Raw genomic sequence first — 16,510 nt, forward strand, 5'->3', positions numbered from 1 at the left:
CACCCTCCGTGCCCTTCAGAATGCCTGGGTGAGTCACGGGAGGAATCATCTAAGAGTTATAACAACTTGGGGTGCCCTCAGACCTCAGGTCCCTTCACCAACGAAAGGCGGCGGCCGGGGCAGAGAGCGGCGGGTGCGCTGCGCGAGTCGGGCAGAGGAGAGCGGGAAGGTGGAAACCCGATCCTGGGAGCGGTGACCGGGAGATGTGCGGATTTGCAGGAGTTCGCTTAAAACTGCGGAACAAGCTGTCCATTTCGGAACGCTACGAAGGAGTGGAAACTGGGAAGGCGCGTCGGTACCTGATGGGGAATTCATCCGGACGTGGCGTCCCCGCGGTACGGCGTCCCCGCAGAAAACTCGTTTTCAAAGAAGCGCCAGGGTCAGGTCATTGGCCTCTGTTAAGTGAAAAGGAAAAAAGCAGGTTATAGGTTTGTATACCCAGTACTCTTACGACTGTGGAAGAGGAAAGTCTGCAGCCACGTTTGCAAGTGTTGGGTGTGATACGTGCAGCTGCTGCCCTGTGTCCGCATGTCAGGTCACGTGCATGTCTGCGCCCTTGGTTGGGCGTCACGTGTCTGTGAGCCTATAAAGGATGACCGAAAAGGAACGCACCAACATCAGCGGTGATCGCCTCTGGGTGGTAGGATTATGAGTCACTGAATTTTCTTTATAGATTTCCACATCTGCTTAATTCTCTAGAATAAATATGTGCTCTGACCACACCTTCAGAAGCCACTGAAAGCCTCTGGAAGAGCTTTACGGGCAGTGGGAGTATCTAAATCAGCCCTTCTCGGTTGGGGTCCTATGGGGTCCCCACAGACCACCTCCCCCAGCTGCTCTCCGGCACCTGCTCGTCAGACTCCCTTGGAATGTGGACCCTCCAGGGCAGGCCTGGGACCCAACCTCCACACTTGCAGGCCCCAGCCAGCGGCTGGCGCGGGGTAAATGGACAGAACCGTCGGGGGAAGGTGTCCGCACCACAGCAGGGCGGGGACATCCTTCCCCTGGCCTTCTACAGCCCAAAACCCTCTTGGGGATGACTCTGGAGCCCTTGGAATCTCCCTTAAGTTCCTTTATGTCAAACCTCGTGAGTGTCTGAAGCTCCGCCACAGTCAAGGCTGCCGCGTCCACTCACACCCCACGTGGCTAGACACACACCCATCAGCCACGCCGCTGCCATAGTCACTTCCAAGCAGGGGAGGCTCTGTGCCCGGCTGCAGCAGCCGTGAGAAGAGCCAGACTCGGGGTGAACTTCCCTCCAAGGAGGGAACACCAGGTCTTCCCTGAGTCCCCACAAGACTGCCTCCTCGCGTGGAGTCTGCCAGCCCAGCCCGGGCACACTCCGCCTGGGAGCAGCCATGCCCTGGATGCTGCTGTCCTTAGACACGCTGCCCCCGCCCGGGGGTGCGCTGCGAATGGGGCATCTGCAGAACCCCAAACCTCCCGGAGAAACACCATCATCCTGCCCGAGCTTCCCGTGGCCGCCAGACAAATAACCACCGACTCAGTAGCTCAATGTGACTCCGATTTCTTCTCCTGTGGTTCCGGACTTGCGAAGCCGGTGGGTCTGCAGGGCTGGCTCCTTCTGGAAGCTCCAGGGGCCGATCCCTTCTCGGGCCTTTCCCAGCGTCTGGAGCCACTTGCAGCCCTTCCCCCACCTCCCGGCCAGCAGCACGGAGTACTCTCTCCTCCGTCCGCTCAGAGTCTCTCTCTGACTCCCACCCCTACCTCCCTCTAGTAAGGACCCTTGGAGATGCCGTGAAGCCCACTTGAATGCAAGCTAACCCCCACCTCAAGACCCTAACTTAATCACACGTGCAAAGTCTCTCCACTGTGGCAGTGACATGGACACAGGACGTGGGCATCTTTGGGGACACTGTCTAGTGGACGACCTACCCATCCTGGGTTCTTGATGGCTCCTGCTGAGCTCTGGAATTTCCAGAAAAAAGCCTTTTTTCTCTCACTACACATGAGAAGCACCTTGGCTTTCAGACTCCCACTTCTCGTGTGGGTTTCTGGTCCTCAGCTCCGGCAGCTGTGCCTACTGCCCCAACACCCCGGCCTAGCAGGACCTGCGCGCCCATCTGCCAGAGGTGGGCGATGGACAAGGCAGGGGAAGCACCTTCTCAAAATGTCAAAACTCGATTCTGTAACAGCTGGTAAGAAGCCAACAGTCAGCACAGATAAACAGATAAACGCTACAACCCAGCCTGCTTGGGCCCTGTGCCGGGGGAGGCCTCGCAAAACTCCCCAAACCAGGGCCAGATCTGGCCTAACCAGGCTTTTTGAGTTTCTGGGCAGACAGATCAATAAAACTGGGGGCACCATCGGGGTTACCAAGAGCTCACTTTTCCAACCAAGGCAGCTTTCCAGAAAGACGTTTTTCACACTGGAGGTAAAAAGTCCATACTCTCCGTGGGGCGGGTGGGACAGAGGCAGGATCAGAAGCCCCGACTGGGGGCAGGGAGGCTGCCAACCCCAGGACCCCGGGATCCTGCCCTGAGCCGAAGGCAGATGCTTCACGGACTCAGCCACCAGGAGCCCACGACGAAAGGATTTTAAGTGGAATAAATTTCACTTCACGAAAAGCTGTCTCCTACTTTTCCCTTTAGGCTTCAGAGCAAGGGGACTTTGGTGGCCTGGAGTCGCCATGAGTCCTTCCAGATAACCACGACTAAAGCAGTAAAGAATCAGAACTTGCCTGTGAAACAACCTGTAGGAAACTGAAACAGACATTCTAGGGCAGCCGAACCACGACCTGAGATTCAGAGCACACGGTACAAGTGTGACACGGGGCGACACAGCAGAAGACAGGACGGGTGAAAGGGAAGGTTGTCCGTAACAAATCAAAGAGAAAAGAAGGAAAGAACAGGACGGAGTTTGAGGACACGGGGCACACTCAGAAGGATGGGGTGCAGTCCCAGGGCAGAGTGCTGGGGGTGGGAGCTGTAGGATGGGGGTCCACCCTGGCCTGCTCTGGACGCAGGAAGGCAAGTCCAGGACGCTAGTCCCTCCCCAAGGGCCCTGGAGGCCAGAGCACGTTCGCGGAAGGACACTCTCCCCCGGACAGCAGGTCCCCTGCTCAGGCCGTTTCCCCTCCCGGCTGGAGTCCGGGGCCGCCAAGCGTCGCCCACACTGCTAACAACCCACCACCCCACAGGGCTGCGGCCTCTGAAAGGCACCCCGAGCCACCTCCTTTTTACCGAACCCTCGGTGCCACTGAATTCAGCGTTCCAGTGGGAAGTGAGTTCCCTTTGAGGAATGTGTGGCTCCTGCGTCATCAGGCGCGTTACACGTGGAGCCAACCTGTAAAGTCAGTTAATGAGAAATGTGAGATTTTCTGACTAGTAATTCTCAAAGTGAATCACGGGCATGTGGAGTTACTTCTGAGGTTCTCTGGTCACCATGTGGAAGAGGAAGGTGCTCAGCGTCCCCCACCTACAAGGGGCTGCCCCGGCCACCAGCATCTTCAGGCCTCTCCCCACCTCCCTGGCCCCGTCCTGGGCCCCTGTCGCCCACACTCAGGCCCGCCAAGCCCCTTCCCCACTGTCTGCTGAGTGTGTCCAGCACGCACACTGGGTGGCACCTGCCTTCCCTCGTGGTGCGAATGGAGAGACGGCGTGGACTGTGTGGCCGGCGGCTCTGCAGGACGTCCTGACCGGGAGATGGGGGACCGCGGCTGCTCCTGGAACAGCAGGGAGCCAACTGGCTTGGGATTGATTCCCTCATTCCTGAGTCTCCCACGGGGTCTTCAGTCCCATCCCTCTTCAGGAACACCCTCCGGAAGCCACAGCACGTGGGAGACACAGTCCAGGAGTGTGGTTACCGGCTGTGACACACCTGTCCCCCATCTGAAGCTTCATGTCCTTCCTGGGCCAGCTGTCTCATCCCTCCCCATGTGGCAAGGAACAGCACCCCAGGGACCCAGTCTCGGGGCTGACGTGACATCTCTGTGTTGAGTCACACACGGATGGTGACGATGGGGATCTCAGTAGAGGGACGTGGACATGGTTTCCCTCCTTGGAATGGCAGCCCTGTGACCACAGCACATTCCCTCCCCTGAAAACTGGGCCGTTACAGTCCCACATCACAGGCTGTGGGGAGGCCTGTGGTCACAAGCAGCAGGAGCTGAGGCTTCCGAGTGCCCACCACAGCTTTGTGCGGACCTTTGCCAACGAGGAGCCCTGGTGAAGACCGGCCCTTTGGGGAGTGACAAGCTGGGCTGAGTCAGAAGTGGGGTTCGGGGCCCTGCTCTGCTCAGTGCTGCTCCGCAGGTGACTTTCCCTAAAGCCATCTTCTCCGGGGCTAAGGGAGCTCAGGCGGAGACAGACGCTTCCTTTCTGTCTGGTGCTTTTCCACGCCTCATACAGCTTCCTTCAACATCGGGGTTAGGGAAGCACTGCTGCGGGAAGGGTGCCCCGTGGCTTCTGGCCGCAAACCAGCTGCGCCTCTGAGGGGTCCCAGGACCCTCGGGAAGATACGGGCGAACTGTGCACAGCTGGTCTCGGCGAGCGGACAGCCGGTGCGCGGTGGCTGTGGAGGTGGCGGATGGGGACAGAGCAGAGAGCTGAGCTGGCTGGTTTCCGGGGGCTGCTGCTCCCCCAGGACAAGGGCTCCCACAGGAGCAGTGAATTGCGGTTACTCCGTTCCGGTGACACACGGGGTCGCGGGCCCTGGGTGGGACTCCGGCCGGCAGACCTGCTCTGGAAGGGTCGGCGTTTCTCCCCACGGCCACAGGGCCCCACCGCGATGCCACCGTGTCGCCAGACACCTGAGCCCGAGGGGGCCGCTCCTGCTGGGAGTCACTGTCGCCCGTCCATGCGCTGCCCACCGCGGCTCACCTGGCGAGTCCCTGCTGAGTGCTCGTCTTAGGTTAAACGAGAAAACCCGAAGGCCCGGCAGACTGCTCCTCGGCGGGGAGAGAAGGACAGTAGTCCCCGGAGTAGACAAAGGGCCGCAACCTCAGAAGGGAGCAGATGCGAGGAAGACCCGCACACAGGGGCACGACAGGGGACCGGGGCCTCGCCGCGGGACCGCAGCTGGTGGGGCCTGGGCCCTCCGGCCTGACGCACACCGGGGAAGCCTGTGGTGTCATGCTGTGCCAGTGTCGCGCCTTGCCGGTGTCGCGTCGTGCGGGTGCTGGAAAGGGCAGAAGGCGGGTTTCAGGGAAGAGTGTCCTTTGCAGTCAAGGCTCTACGCAGTGGCGGCTGGAGGCCGAAGGCGGCTGGTTGGGACACGGGCGGCAAGGGGCGTCGTCAGAACGGACCGGGAAACAGAGGCAGCGGAACCATCTGGTTCTAAAACTCGGAGTGGTGAGATGAAGCCGGACGCGGACCAGCACGTGTACCCGGCGCGCGGGATGGAGACGGCCCGAGGCACACGCGGTGGCTTCCAAGACCACGCGTCCCTGCGGAAGGACGTGGTGCTGGAGACCCCGCTCTCGTGCGACCCCGGGCTGGCCCGGGGGACTGGGGAGACAGGAGCCGGCGGCGCTGTTGAACTCAGGGCCCTTACTCGGAACCAGTACCTCTTTGGTCAGAATTATTGTTTGTCCTTTTCTTCATGGCTTCCTGATCCTTTTGGAAACACGACTCTAGCTTTATGGGGTAAGGCAGTAAAAAAAACAAGTCAAGGATAGGCCACTTTGAGGGCGTTCCCGACGTCCACGGCCATGGGAAGCCACCCCCGCCCCGCCTCCTCGCGTGCCCATCCCTCCTTCCGTGAGCAGGAGGGGTCTCGGCCTGTGCCGCGGAGACCTACGGAGCCGTTCCTCTCCGCGGAGAAAGGCGATCAAAACTCCGGCGTCTGCGAGGAGCTGAAGGCTGACCTCTTGCGGGACAAAAGCAAACGTGTAAATGTTTGCTTAAACTCCCAGTACTCGCACTCCTTCCGAATGCGCAGCCATCCTTTCTGTCATGAGGACTACGACAGTTTTCCAGAAGGTTTTCTTCGGTGAATCGCCTGATTATTTAAACATGCTTTTCTTTCTTATTAGGGCTTGACTCTAACTGGGTCACCTGCCTACAGATCCAAGCGGGCGTGGGCTTGTAGGCTTTCTGGGTCAGGTGGTTTCTCTGAGCACGACTGGCCATGCTCAGGTCAGATTCCGGGACACGCTGGCAGAGCCTGTGCCCAGGAAAGGCACCAGCCCAGAGGTGGCTCGGAACCCAGCCAGGGGGTGCAGAGGATATGCCTGGGAAGGCCGCAGATGGCCTTCGATGGCCATCCCAAGGACGGAGGTCTTCAGGCCAGCCAAAAGGTGGGAACACATCCACCCCACAAACATCTCTGGAATGTTCTCTAAGCCTCAGGAGCTGCGCGGGCCTCATGGACATGATGAAGATAAGCACTAGCTCAGAGGCACACTGAGGCCTTTGGCCTTTTTCCTCTCAAGGGGCTCAGCCCCTAGGGCAGTGGGGACCCTTCAACTTGACCAGCACGGCCATCCTGGTCCTCTTCTAGTCCAACAAGACTTGCTCGCACTCACTGACTTTGGATTCTCCCCCTCCACCCTTTCCTGTCGCGAGAGCTCACGTGTCCTGGGCCAGTGGTGATGGGGCTCTGGAACGTGGACAAGTCTGGGGGTCAGGCTCTGGTCGCTGCTGCCCCTGGAAGGGCCATGAGGCCGGTCCAACCATGTACTTTCCAGTGTGTGGCAGGTGACGCTAAGCTGTTTAGTCACAGGTTCGTTGGTGACCATAGCTGTTTGGGCTCCATGCCGAGCCTGGGTTGAGTATGAGTTAGGCTAAGACCAGGGTGGAGGATTAATGGCTCAGAATCTGTGGAAACGTCTAAGCTCATCCAGGTGTCTAGGCACTGGTTCTGGAATTGTACAGCATATTGAAAACATCTGGAGAGTCTGAGACACCGACAGATGCCTGGATCCCATGTGAGAATTCTGATATAACTAGTGTGGGCAAAGGTTAGTTTTCTGCTGATTTGTAACAAGTGACCGAATTTAGGCTTAAAACAATACATATTTATTTCCTAGTTTCCATGGATTAGGAGTTGGAATAGGCCTTGGCTAGGCCCTTGTTCAGGGTCTCACAAATGCAGCCAAACTGTTGGAGGACTGCGCTCACGGCTGACACAGTTTCTATTCTCGTGGGCTGGAGACTAAGGGCCTCGGCTTCACTGGCTGTCAGCTGGAGCCACTTTCGGGTCCCAGAGGGTGACCAGTGTCCTGCACAGTTCACGGCACGGCTGTTTCCCTCTTCAAGGCCAGGAAGGGACAGCAAGAGCTGGCTTGGGGTCTTATGTACGTTCGCAGTGATGTCATTGCAGGAGGGACACACAATGTGACTTCAGGCTGTAGCATTGACCCCCTGTACCACTTCTTTGGTGGAAGTGAGTCTCAGGCTCCACATCCAGTCACAGGGAGGGTATGACCACTGGCGGTCACTCAGGTGTGTCTGTCACATGCTGTGACATGAGCAGTGGGACTCTTCAACTTCCCAAGAAAATTTTAATGTGCAACAAAATTTGAGACCTCCTGGTCCAAGGACCTTTGCCTTCGTCTTTTCCAGACTAGCTGTGCTTGTCCTGCTGCTGCTCCGTCCAGCTCACAGTCAGGACAAATGTACCCGTGGTGCAGCTGTTGGTAGCGGGGAGGCTACAGACGTGAGGGGCAGGTGTGTACGGGAACCCTGGACCTTCTACTTAATGTTGCTCAGAACCCAGAATGATCTAAAAATAACGGTTGTGTTCAAAAGAGAGCTCAAATAGTCTAATTTTGAAAATGAAAAGAAGAGCCACAAAAGGGGAAAATGTGTTTAAAATGTAAATAACTGGGACGTAATCAGCTTCAGGAATTCATAAGGAAGCTTTAATCAAAAGACAAGAAAGAAAGAATCCATCTCAGCCACAGGACAGGACCCATGAGCGGGCAGGTCAGCCACGAAGGGACAAGGACCATCCAAGTGGCGCCCGCCTGCACAGCCTCAGAACCCGCAGATGGACAGAACCCCGAGAACAGGGTGGGGGGAGGGGCGGAGCAACACAGGGGAAGGCGTGATGGTGCTGGGGGCGGGGGAGGGGCAGCCCGCCCTCCCTGAGGGGGGCGCCACACGGGGCTCTCCTGGGGCGGGGGGGGGGGGGCGATGACTCAGCAGTTTCACTTCCTGGTGGGCTGAGGCTCATGGGAGATATGCAGATGAGCCCAGAGCACCATGGGAAAGGGCCCTTTATATCCCCAGGTGGGCTGCTTCCCCTCCTTTCTGGGGGGCACCCACAGGAGGGCGGTGCCGAGCAGGGTGAGAGCCCTTTGGGCTGAGGAGAGGGTCTGGGGGACACGGGCTGGCGGGCTGGGGTGGGCTGAGAGGCTGAAGCACCCAGGTGGCCCAGCCTGGCCTGTGGCGGGGTGGGGGGTCGGTTCCATGCGCTTCCCTCGGGGTCCATCAGTTTCCATCGGGTTTCGTCAGCTTCCGTGAGGATCCCTCAGCTCCTGTCAGATCCTGTCAGGTTCCCTCAGCTTCTGTGAGGTTCTGTCAGGATGTGTCCGGATCCCTCAGCTCCTGTCAGCTTCCCTCAGTTTCCCTCCGGTTCTCTCAGCTTCCCTCAGCTCCTGTCAGGTTCCCTCAGCTCCTGTCAGATCCTGTCAGGTTCCCTCAGCTCCTGTCAGGTTCCCTCAGCTCCTGTCAGGTTCCCTCAGCTTCCTTCAGCTTCTGTCAGGTTCTGTCAGGATGTGTCCGGATCCCTCAGCTTCTGTCAGGTTCCCTCAGCTTCCTTCAGCTTCTGTGAGGTTCTGTCAGGATGTGTCCAGATCCCTCAGCTCCTGTCAGCTTCCCTCAGTTTCCCTCCAGTTCTCTCAGCTTCCCTCAGCTTCTGTCAGATCCTGTCAGCTTCCCTCAGCTTCTGTGAGGTTCTGTCAGGATGTGTCCGGATCCCTCAGCTCCTGTCAGCTTCCCTTAGTTTCCCTCCGGTTCTCTCAGCTTCCCTCAGCTCCTGTCAGGTTCCCTCAGCTCCTGTCAGATCCTGTCAGGTTCCCTCAGCTCCTGTCAGGTTCCCTCAGCTCCTGTCAGGTTCCCTCAGCTTCTGTCAGGTTCCCTCAGCTTCCTTCAGCTTCTGTCAGGTTCTGTCAGGATGTGTCCGGATCCCTCAGCTCCTGTCAGCTTCCCTCAGTTCCCTCCGGTTCTCTCAGGTTCCTTCAGCTCCTGTCAGGTCCCGTCAACTCCCCTCAGGTTCTGTCGGGATCCGTCTGGTTCTCGGAGGTTCTGCCGCCTGGGTGCCGGGGTGTCGGGGGTGGGGGCCGGGGAGGGCCGCCGCGTGCCCCACGGGCCTGGGAGCAGCTACGCGCAGGGCAGGGCTGAAAGGGCCAGGTCTCAACCCGTCGCCCCCCCCTGCCCGGGCCCCTCCCGGCGACCGCGACCGGTGACCGTCCCACCCCGCCTGCCAGGGGGGGCCCCCAACCTCAGTTGCTTGTCCTCCTTTGCAGCCTCCCAGAGAATAGCCGTCGCGGAAGCTGCAGAATTTTCCGGAAGCCCGACGTCCCCGACCTCTGCGGGTCCCTGTTGCATCGGGCCCGGCCCACACACCCGCAGGAGGATCCCCCCCCCCCCCCCCCCGCACGGCCATGTGCCCCCCGGTCAGCGCGCGGCACGGGGCCGAGGGCATGTCCTACCTCCACGCGTCCTGGCTGTATCAGCTGCAACACGGGGCGCAGCCGGGGGTCTGCTTCGCGTGCTTCAAGACCGCCTTCCTGGAACTCCGAGACCTGCTGGAGCTGGACGACTGGGAGGACGAGGACTGGGACCCCGAGCTGGCGGAGCACGAGGCGGCGGGCTCGGAGCAGGGCGGGTCCCCGGGCTCGGGGCTCGGCTGGGGGCAGGGCCAAGGCGACCCCGCCCAGGGGGGTGCGGCAGGCTGGGGGCCGGGGCCCCCGGCGCCAGCCCCTGCGGGGTCCGAGGAGGCCGGCCCGGACCACCACTTCGTGCCCACCGAGCTGGAGCCTCAGGACGCGGCCCCCCTGGGCCTGGGGCCCGAGGACGCGGACTGGATGCAGAGCCTGCCCTGGAGACTCGAGGGGCCCCCCACCTGCTCGCACTGGCCGAGCCTCCCTCCCCCGTGGCAGGGCTTTCTCAAGGTGGACCTGCCCCCCGGGGGAGCCCATGGTGCTGGAGCTGGGCGCCACCCGGGCCGTGGACCCCGCCGAGGCCGAGGCCTGGCTGAGGGACCTGCAGGTCATCTCCATGGTGGGCTGCTACGACGCCATCTACCTCCGCAAGATGACGCCGGGCTGGACGCGGAGGACGCCGGGCCAGGGCTGGCGGGTGCTGCTGGAGCCCGACGAGGTGTGGGTGGTGCGGCTGCAGGACGCGCCGCGGGAGCAGGACCTGCACCGGTGGCAGCTGAGCGTCCTGGAGTCCTCGTTTCCGGGCCAGACCGAAGAGCTGGTCCCCGCGGCCTCGGCCCTGCTCAAGATGGGCTTCACCATCCTCTCCTACTCGCCCTGGGCCACGAGGGAGGCGGAGGAGGGGGCCTCGGCGTCCAGGCCGCAGTGCTCGGCCTCCCAGGGCCGCGGTTCGGGAGCCGCTGAGGCCGGGGGCCCCGGGCCCGGGGCGTCCGGGGGGCCCGGGGAGGGCCCGGCTGCCGGCGCCGCCTCGGCCCTGGGGCCGCTGCCCCCGCTCCAGCCCTTCGGCCCAGGGCCCCGGGACTGAGGGACGGAGGCCCCAGCGGCCGCTCCGGTCCTGGCTGTCCCCTCCCCGCGACAGCCCGGGGAGCGGGGGCAAGGGAGACAGGGCGCTCGTGCCTGGGGAGGGAGAGCGGGCAGCTGCCCGCGGACTGAGAAAGGGGACCCATCGCCGCCGCCTCCGTGGAAGGGACCCAGGGGCGCGGGACCGGGGCAGGAGTTCTTCTCCATCAGAAGAGCCTGACGCGCCCCGGGACACGCCTGGTGAGTGGCTGCGGGACACGTGTCTGGGCGCCAGCCCTGCCCTGGCCACACGCAGGCAGGTCTCCGGTGGGGCCCGTGTCCCGGGAGCCCGCGGACGTGGGGGCGACGGGGATGCGGCCCTGCCTTTGCCCGGATGGTGTCTGGGGCCCCCCGGGAGCCTGGCCGCCGCCGTGGGGCCTCCGGTCCGCCCCGGGAGACGCCTGGCCGCGGATGTTGCCCTTCTGTGCAGTCGGGCCGTTTAGTACCCGTTTCTTTGTGTCGTTTTCTAACTAAATAAAGTTCGAAGAGTTTTGCTTCAGGCCCTCGTCCGAGCTCTCTCTCAGAAAGCCCCCGTCGGTCTTCCTTGTCTTCTCCTGCTCTGGCCCGGAAGTGTCCCGGCTACGCCAGCTGCTCCGGTCACCGGTGAAGGCCGTGGCGTCCGAGCTAGCGACGACGGGAAGCCCGAGGGTGACCTGTCGGGCCTCCTGCTAGGACTCCTGGGAAGGATCAGGACTGGGCAGAGAACGTGTCCCAGGAAGAGAGGGAAGCAGCAGGCGTTCCTCCCTCCCACGGCCCCAGCCAGACACCCCAACAACCCAGTAAATTCCCAGCTGAAATCCCAGGCACGGTTTACGGGACTTCGGCCCTAACATCCCCAGCACTCCCATTCACGTTAGCTCACGCCACGTGTCCCGCGCGCCATAGGCACACGTCCGTGTAGGATGTCGGTAAACTGTGCCATGGACTTTGCACACCCCCTTCTGTGACTGGTGTTGGAAAGCATCAGTCACTAAGCATGTATTGAGCACCTACTGTGTACCATGCCATGTTCCAGGCATCAGGATATGTCATTCAAAACAGATGGGGAGCTTCCAGGGGTGCAGCTTCTCTCCAGGGAGGGAGACAGACGAGCAAACCGCGGCTGCGGGTGGAGAAGGCAGTGGTGGAGGAGAGTCGGGTGCCGAAGGAGGTGGGGCCTCTTGGAAACCGCGTCCAGGAGAGCGGAGGCAACTTCCCCTCACGTCCAGCCCACTTTCCTTGTCTTACACGCTTTGCCCACGTACTGAGCCCCGCGACCTGTTGGTGGCCCCTGTCCTTCAGAGGGCCAGGACGCTGGATTGTGGAAGTGTCCCGCTGGGTGTCTGGGACGAAAGCCCCCGGACGCTGTTCTTAGCACCGGGTCCTAACACACTTACAGGCCGCCCTTCTAGAAGCGGCTTCCGAGAGTGTTTATTTCTAAAGAACGCATATTCGTTGCTCACGATTCAGAAAACAGATATGCAGATTAGAGGGAAATTAACATCAGTAACGGAACTCTCAGAAAATGCTGTCACTGTTTGGCTCGTATCGTTAATAGCCTTTTTTCCGTGGGTAGTTAGAAATTTTGTTAAAAGCTTTCTTTCACAGTGTAGTGTCTGTGTCAGGGTTGAGCGGGAGGAGCAGCTGCAGGTCAGGCAGGAAGGGGACAGCCAAGGCACTGACATCCCGTGTGGCCAGCACTGTCCCTAGCCCTTCCGGGGTGGGGTGTAGGTGAGGTGGGCCCTACCGTCTCTCCTGGGCAGCCCCAGAGCCTGGCGGAGGCCCAGCGTCCCCTCTTTTCCCTCATGGCCGGGTCGTGCCCCTGAATCCAGAGTCCATGACTTTCCCAGCAGCCTCAGGGGCGTGTGTGCCAGAGAGGGTCCCTGAGCAGGAAAGGGGCGTCCTGGGGCCCAAAATCCTTCCCCTGAAAGGGCCAGGGGGTCTGGATGGCACGTGCATGCCGTCGCTTTGTAGCAGACAACCTGACACCGTGGAAAGAGGGGTTTCCAGGCCGCTGTTGGCCACGGTGAGGACACAGCTGCGCCGTGGAGGCAGCAAAAACCCCTCCTCGGGGAAGGGTCTTGACACAGCTGTGCGCAGCCGTGGCGGGGGCGGCTGGGGTGGTGTCTGCTGGGGAGGGGCCGGAGCCGGGAGGTCCCACCTTGGGAACCGCTGCTCCCCACTCAGGGACCAGGGCAAGGTCTGCGGGCAGCAGGGCGACCCTCACGCATGTCAGCCCCGGGGAGATCACTTCTGGCCCCACAGCCACACGGCCCACCTGGGCTCGCAATCGTGTTTTCTGGAGTCCTCTGTGCCGCAGACTGGGCCTGTTTCCCTCCAGTGCCGCCACACCGGGGGTAAGTGACCGGGGCCGCGGGGCTGAAAATGTCCGTTCTGGGCTCCTGCCTGCCCGGGTGCTGGTTTCAAAGCGCCTTCCTCCCGTGTTCTTGCTGGGTCCTGCCTGTCTTGGCGTGTGGGGTAGGGACGGCTGGGGGTGCACCCCCTTTCTCGGGGGTGCCTGGGGTACGCCATGCGGTGGAGGCGGGCAGGGGATGGAGGGCCCGAGCAGGTTTGGGAGAGGAGGAGGAAGACTGGTGCGTGGGGCAGGTGTGGGCACAGAAGGGGCTGGGCTCCCGTCTCCACTGTCCTGGACATGGCTCTCCAGCCTCGGCTTCCCGCTCCTGCTGGGGACAGAAGTCTGGGTGCCTTTGGCGTTGGGGCTGTAGGCTCCCGCACCAGAAGGTTCCGCAGGATGGGGCAACACCACTCAGCCGGCTCACATTCCCTCCGCTCTCACCTCTGGGGTAGGTTCTGTGGGTAGATTCGCACCTCCGGGCCTCTGTGTCCCCCACCACAGCCTGCAGAAGCCGTGACTCACGGTGGGGTGCCCCTGGGCCCCCTGAGGTCACAGACCCCCTGGCCCTCCCCATCCAGCCACCACTGCTGGAGACTCAGGGCTCATGCTTCCAGGCTGCATGGGCTCAGGGAAGGGTCCCCCTTCTAAAGTTCCGAGCAGTGCTGATCTGGACAAGCCTCCTCCTCGGCCGCCTACCCACCCGTGGGTGTGGGGACGTTAGCCACGGACCCCTTTGCTTCAATGCACCCGACGTCAAAGACCCCTCGGTCCGTCGTCTTCTCTCCCATCGCCCGGTGAAAGCGGCATCTCCTTAAAAACATGTGTTGGGCGAAGCTAAGGCGAGGAAGTAGCGAGGACGATGATTCTGGGTGAATCGGGGCGCCCACCCAGCTGGCTCAGTCGGAGCACGTGACTCTTGATCTCGGGGTTCAACCCCCATGTGGGGTGTAGGGGTTACTTAAATAAATGAATAAATAAAAACTTAAAAAAATCTGGAGCGGCGTTAGACTGGCCTCCGCCAGGGACTGGCCAGTGGGCCCCCAGGACACTGGCTCGTCATCTTGTCTCCTGTGCTCAGCAAATCACATTCTTTTTGGTTAAGACAGCCTGACTTCAGTTTACCTGCTTATGCTGAAGGAAGAGCAAGATCGGACGGCAGAGAGCACAGCTGGGAGGCTCCGGCCAGGGCTACACCCACCTGTCTCCCCTCCGGGGGGACCCCAGGAGCAAGCCCTGCCTCCCTGCCATGGAGAGAAGGCCACCAAACCCATGTGGTGACCCTCAGGTCGATCCCACCGCCCTCACAGCCGTCATGGACCCTGCGGCTGGACCTCCCGGGGGCACTGTCGGGGACACTGCTGGGCACACAGAGGCAGCACAGCCTCCCCTTCTTCTTTGCCGCCCTGGTCAGAACCCAGCTCCTGGGTGGGCTCCTGGGGTCATGTCGCAGGCTGGGCTCTGCTCCGCCAGCGGCGGAGGCGCACAGCGATGTGCCCTGCAGGGGAGGCAGGGCGGAGGGTGTGATAGCTCCTGGGCGCTGGGCTCTTTCTCCCTTGACCCTGACCCTGCTGGGCTCGGCGCACTCGGTTTAAAGATCTGCCACTGGAGAAAACTAGGCACATAAGCACAGGGTTGAGTCAAACCCATAAATGTCTCGGTTGTAAAATGAGGCCGTGGCAACTTGCACCTGAACCGCCCCCATGTGGCCTGGGGGGTCCCAGACCCCACACAGGTCCAGGCCCAGGCTGGCCTGATGGACCGTGTGCCAATGTCGCCTCCTGGTGGTCATTTCGGGCAGGGTGGACTCCGCACACCGTGCGCCGTGGGCACGCGCTCAGTCCCCATCTCCCACCAGTGCCTGGAAGAACCAGCGCCAGCGCCTGTCGTCCGAAACTCCCCGGGGGGGCCCAGCTCTGCAATCTGCTCTGGAGCTGTTTTCTGACCTGGGAGGTCAGGACAATTTACGGGGGTCCTGACGGCTCCCAGGGCCCAGGGTCCTCTCTAGCAGAGACCCTGGGTGCTGGGCTGTGGCGGGACGGGAAACATGTCCCACCAAACCAGCTCTGCTTCCCGCTCCCGCCACGGAGACCCGCTGGCCGCGCACACTTGTGAGCTCACGAGCTCCCGCGCGTGTGGGCCAGCGCGTGGTCTGGGTGTGACGGCGCACGTTGGCGGGTGTGAGCGTGGGTGTGCAGTGTGAGTGTGTGCACGCCCTCCGGCCCCTCAGAGCAGGTGCCTCGGTTTCTGGGTCCCACCCCTGCCAGGCCTGTCTGGAGAGCCGAAGTAAACAGGAGTTGCCAGCCTCTAACCCCAGTATTTGGGCTGATGCTGGGACTTTTCCAGAATAAAAGCTGTTTTGGACATCAGCCTCTCTGAGATCTCTGCCTCAGCGGCCCCAGGGCGAGGATGGTCCGTCTTGTCTCCACTGGGACACTGGAGAACCACTTGGTGTCACCTGTCACGCCCCCAGTGGGCCTGGAGGACCTAGGACGGGGTCCCACGGACACTGGAGGGCACGTGGCTGCCCCAGCCAGAGAGGGACACGAGGGCACAGCGGTCGCCCTTAGTACCTCTCGGAGCTGGCACAGAGGATGGGAGAGTGGACCGTGCTGAGGGTCAAGGTCAAGGTGCACACTCAGCCCCACGGGCTTCGCTCACATGCACAGTCCCGTGGCAGTTCACGTGTCCGCAGCCCTGTGCCAGCGTCGCGTCTGTCCTCGTGGGGCCTTTCTTCCCCCAAAGGAAAGCCTGGGGCGCCGCGTCACTCCCTTCCCTGCCCGCACCCCCTCAAACACGGTCTCCTTTCTTCCTCAGTGGATCTGCCTGTGCCGGGCCCTCCGTGTAGACGGAGCCCATGGAGGGGCCTTCATGGCCTTTGGTCCCTCAGCACGAGGTCCCGCGTCTCCTCCTGGTGTTGGCGCGTCACCGCGTCCGCGTCCGGCCCACCACGGCGTTTGCCCACTGGGTGGCGGGCAGCCGGGGCAGGCCTGCGGGAGTGACCAACGGGGACGCGTTTCCGTCGGGGCGAATGCGTGGAGCGGCCGGCCCCGCGCGGCGCTGAGTGTGCGGCCTCTGCAGGACCCGCCGCCCTGCTGCCGTGCGGCCTCGCGGCTCTCGGGCCTTCCGTCCCTGGCCCCCGGGGTCCATCGGAAACCGGACGCCACTTCCCACAGCGGGGACAGGGCCGGGTAAGGACACGCGGGACCGGGAAGTTGGCTCTAACGACAGAGAACAACGGGACATCCTTCGGGAGCCGCACGCCTCTGCTGGGACGTGTCTGGTGGGTGACCCGGAGCTCTGGGGCCCCGACGCCCGCTCGGGCTCCGGGTGGCCGCGGCTGCCCCCGGAGCTGGTCGGGTCGGCCTGACGCGGAGCCCCCGGTTTCCGAGCGGCGCGGGCGGCCGCGGGTGGGGCTGCTGGCACCGGGCTGGCTCGCTCCCGCCTCTCCCTGCCGTGCACACAGGCCCCTCCGGTCCCCTCAGCCG

General features: G+C 62.1%; 1 protein-coding gene across 1 annotated transcript; it reads left to right on the top strand.

Moving 5' to 3' along the window:
- The first annotated feature begins 9,455 nt into the window (after positions 1 to 9,455).
- LOC123393540 (testis-expressed protein 19.2-like) lies at positions 9,456 to 10,655 on the top strand. Its single transcript, XM_045085990.1, has 2 exons — positions 9,456 to 10,081; positions 10,152 to 10,655. Exons 1-2 carry the CDS (start codon positions 9,572 to 9,574, stop codon positions 10,653 to 10,655), a joined length of 1,014 nt encoding a protein of 337 aa, XP_044941925.1. The 5' UTR covers positions 9,456 to 9,571.
- The last annotated feature ends 5,855 nt before the right edge of the window (positions 10,656 to 16,510 follow it).

Source organism: Mustela putorius, unplaced genomic scaffold (assembly GCF_011764305.1).
Source record: "Mustela putorius furo isolate JIRA1106 unplaced genomic scaffold, ASM1176430v1.1 tig00000873_pilon_pilon_pilon, whole genome shotgun sequence".
Taxonomy (NCBI): domain Eukaryota; kingdom Metazoa; phylum Chordata; class Mammalia; order Carnivora; family Mustelidae; genus Mustela; species Mustela putorius.

Excerpts from the sequence above, each read along its gene's own strand:
- LOC123393540 (XM_045085990.1), top strand. The coding sequence starts at position 9,572 with ATGTGCCCCCCGGTCAGCGCGCGGCACGGGGCCGAGGGCATGTCCTAC. Across the intron at positions 10,082-10,151 it reads CGTGGCAGGGCTTTCTCAAG|GCCGAGGCCTGGCTGAGGGA; the intron begins GTGGACCTGCCC and ends GACCCCGCCGAG.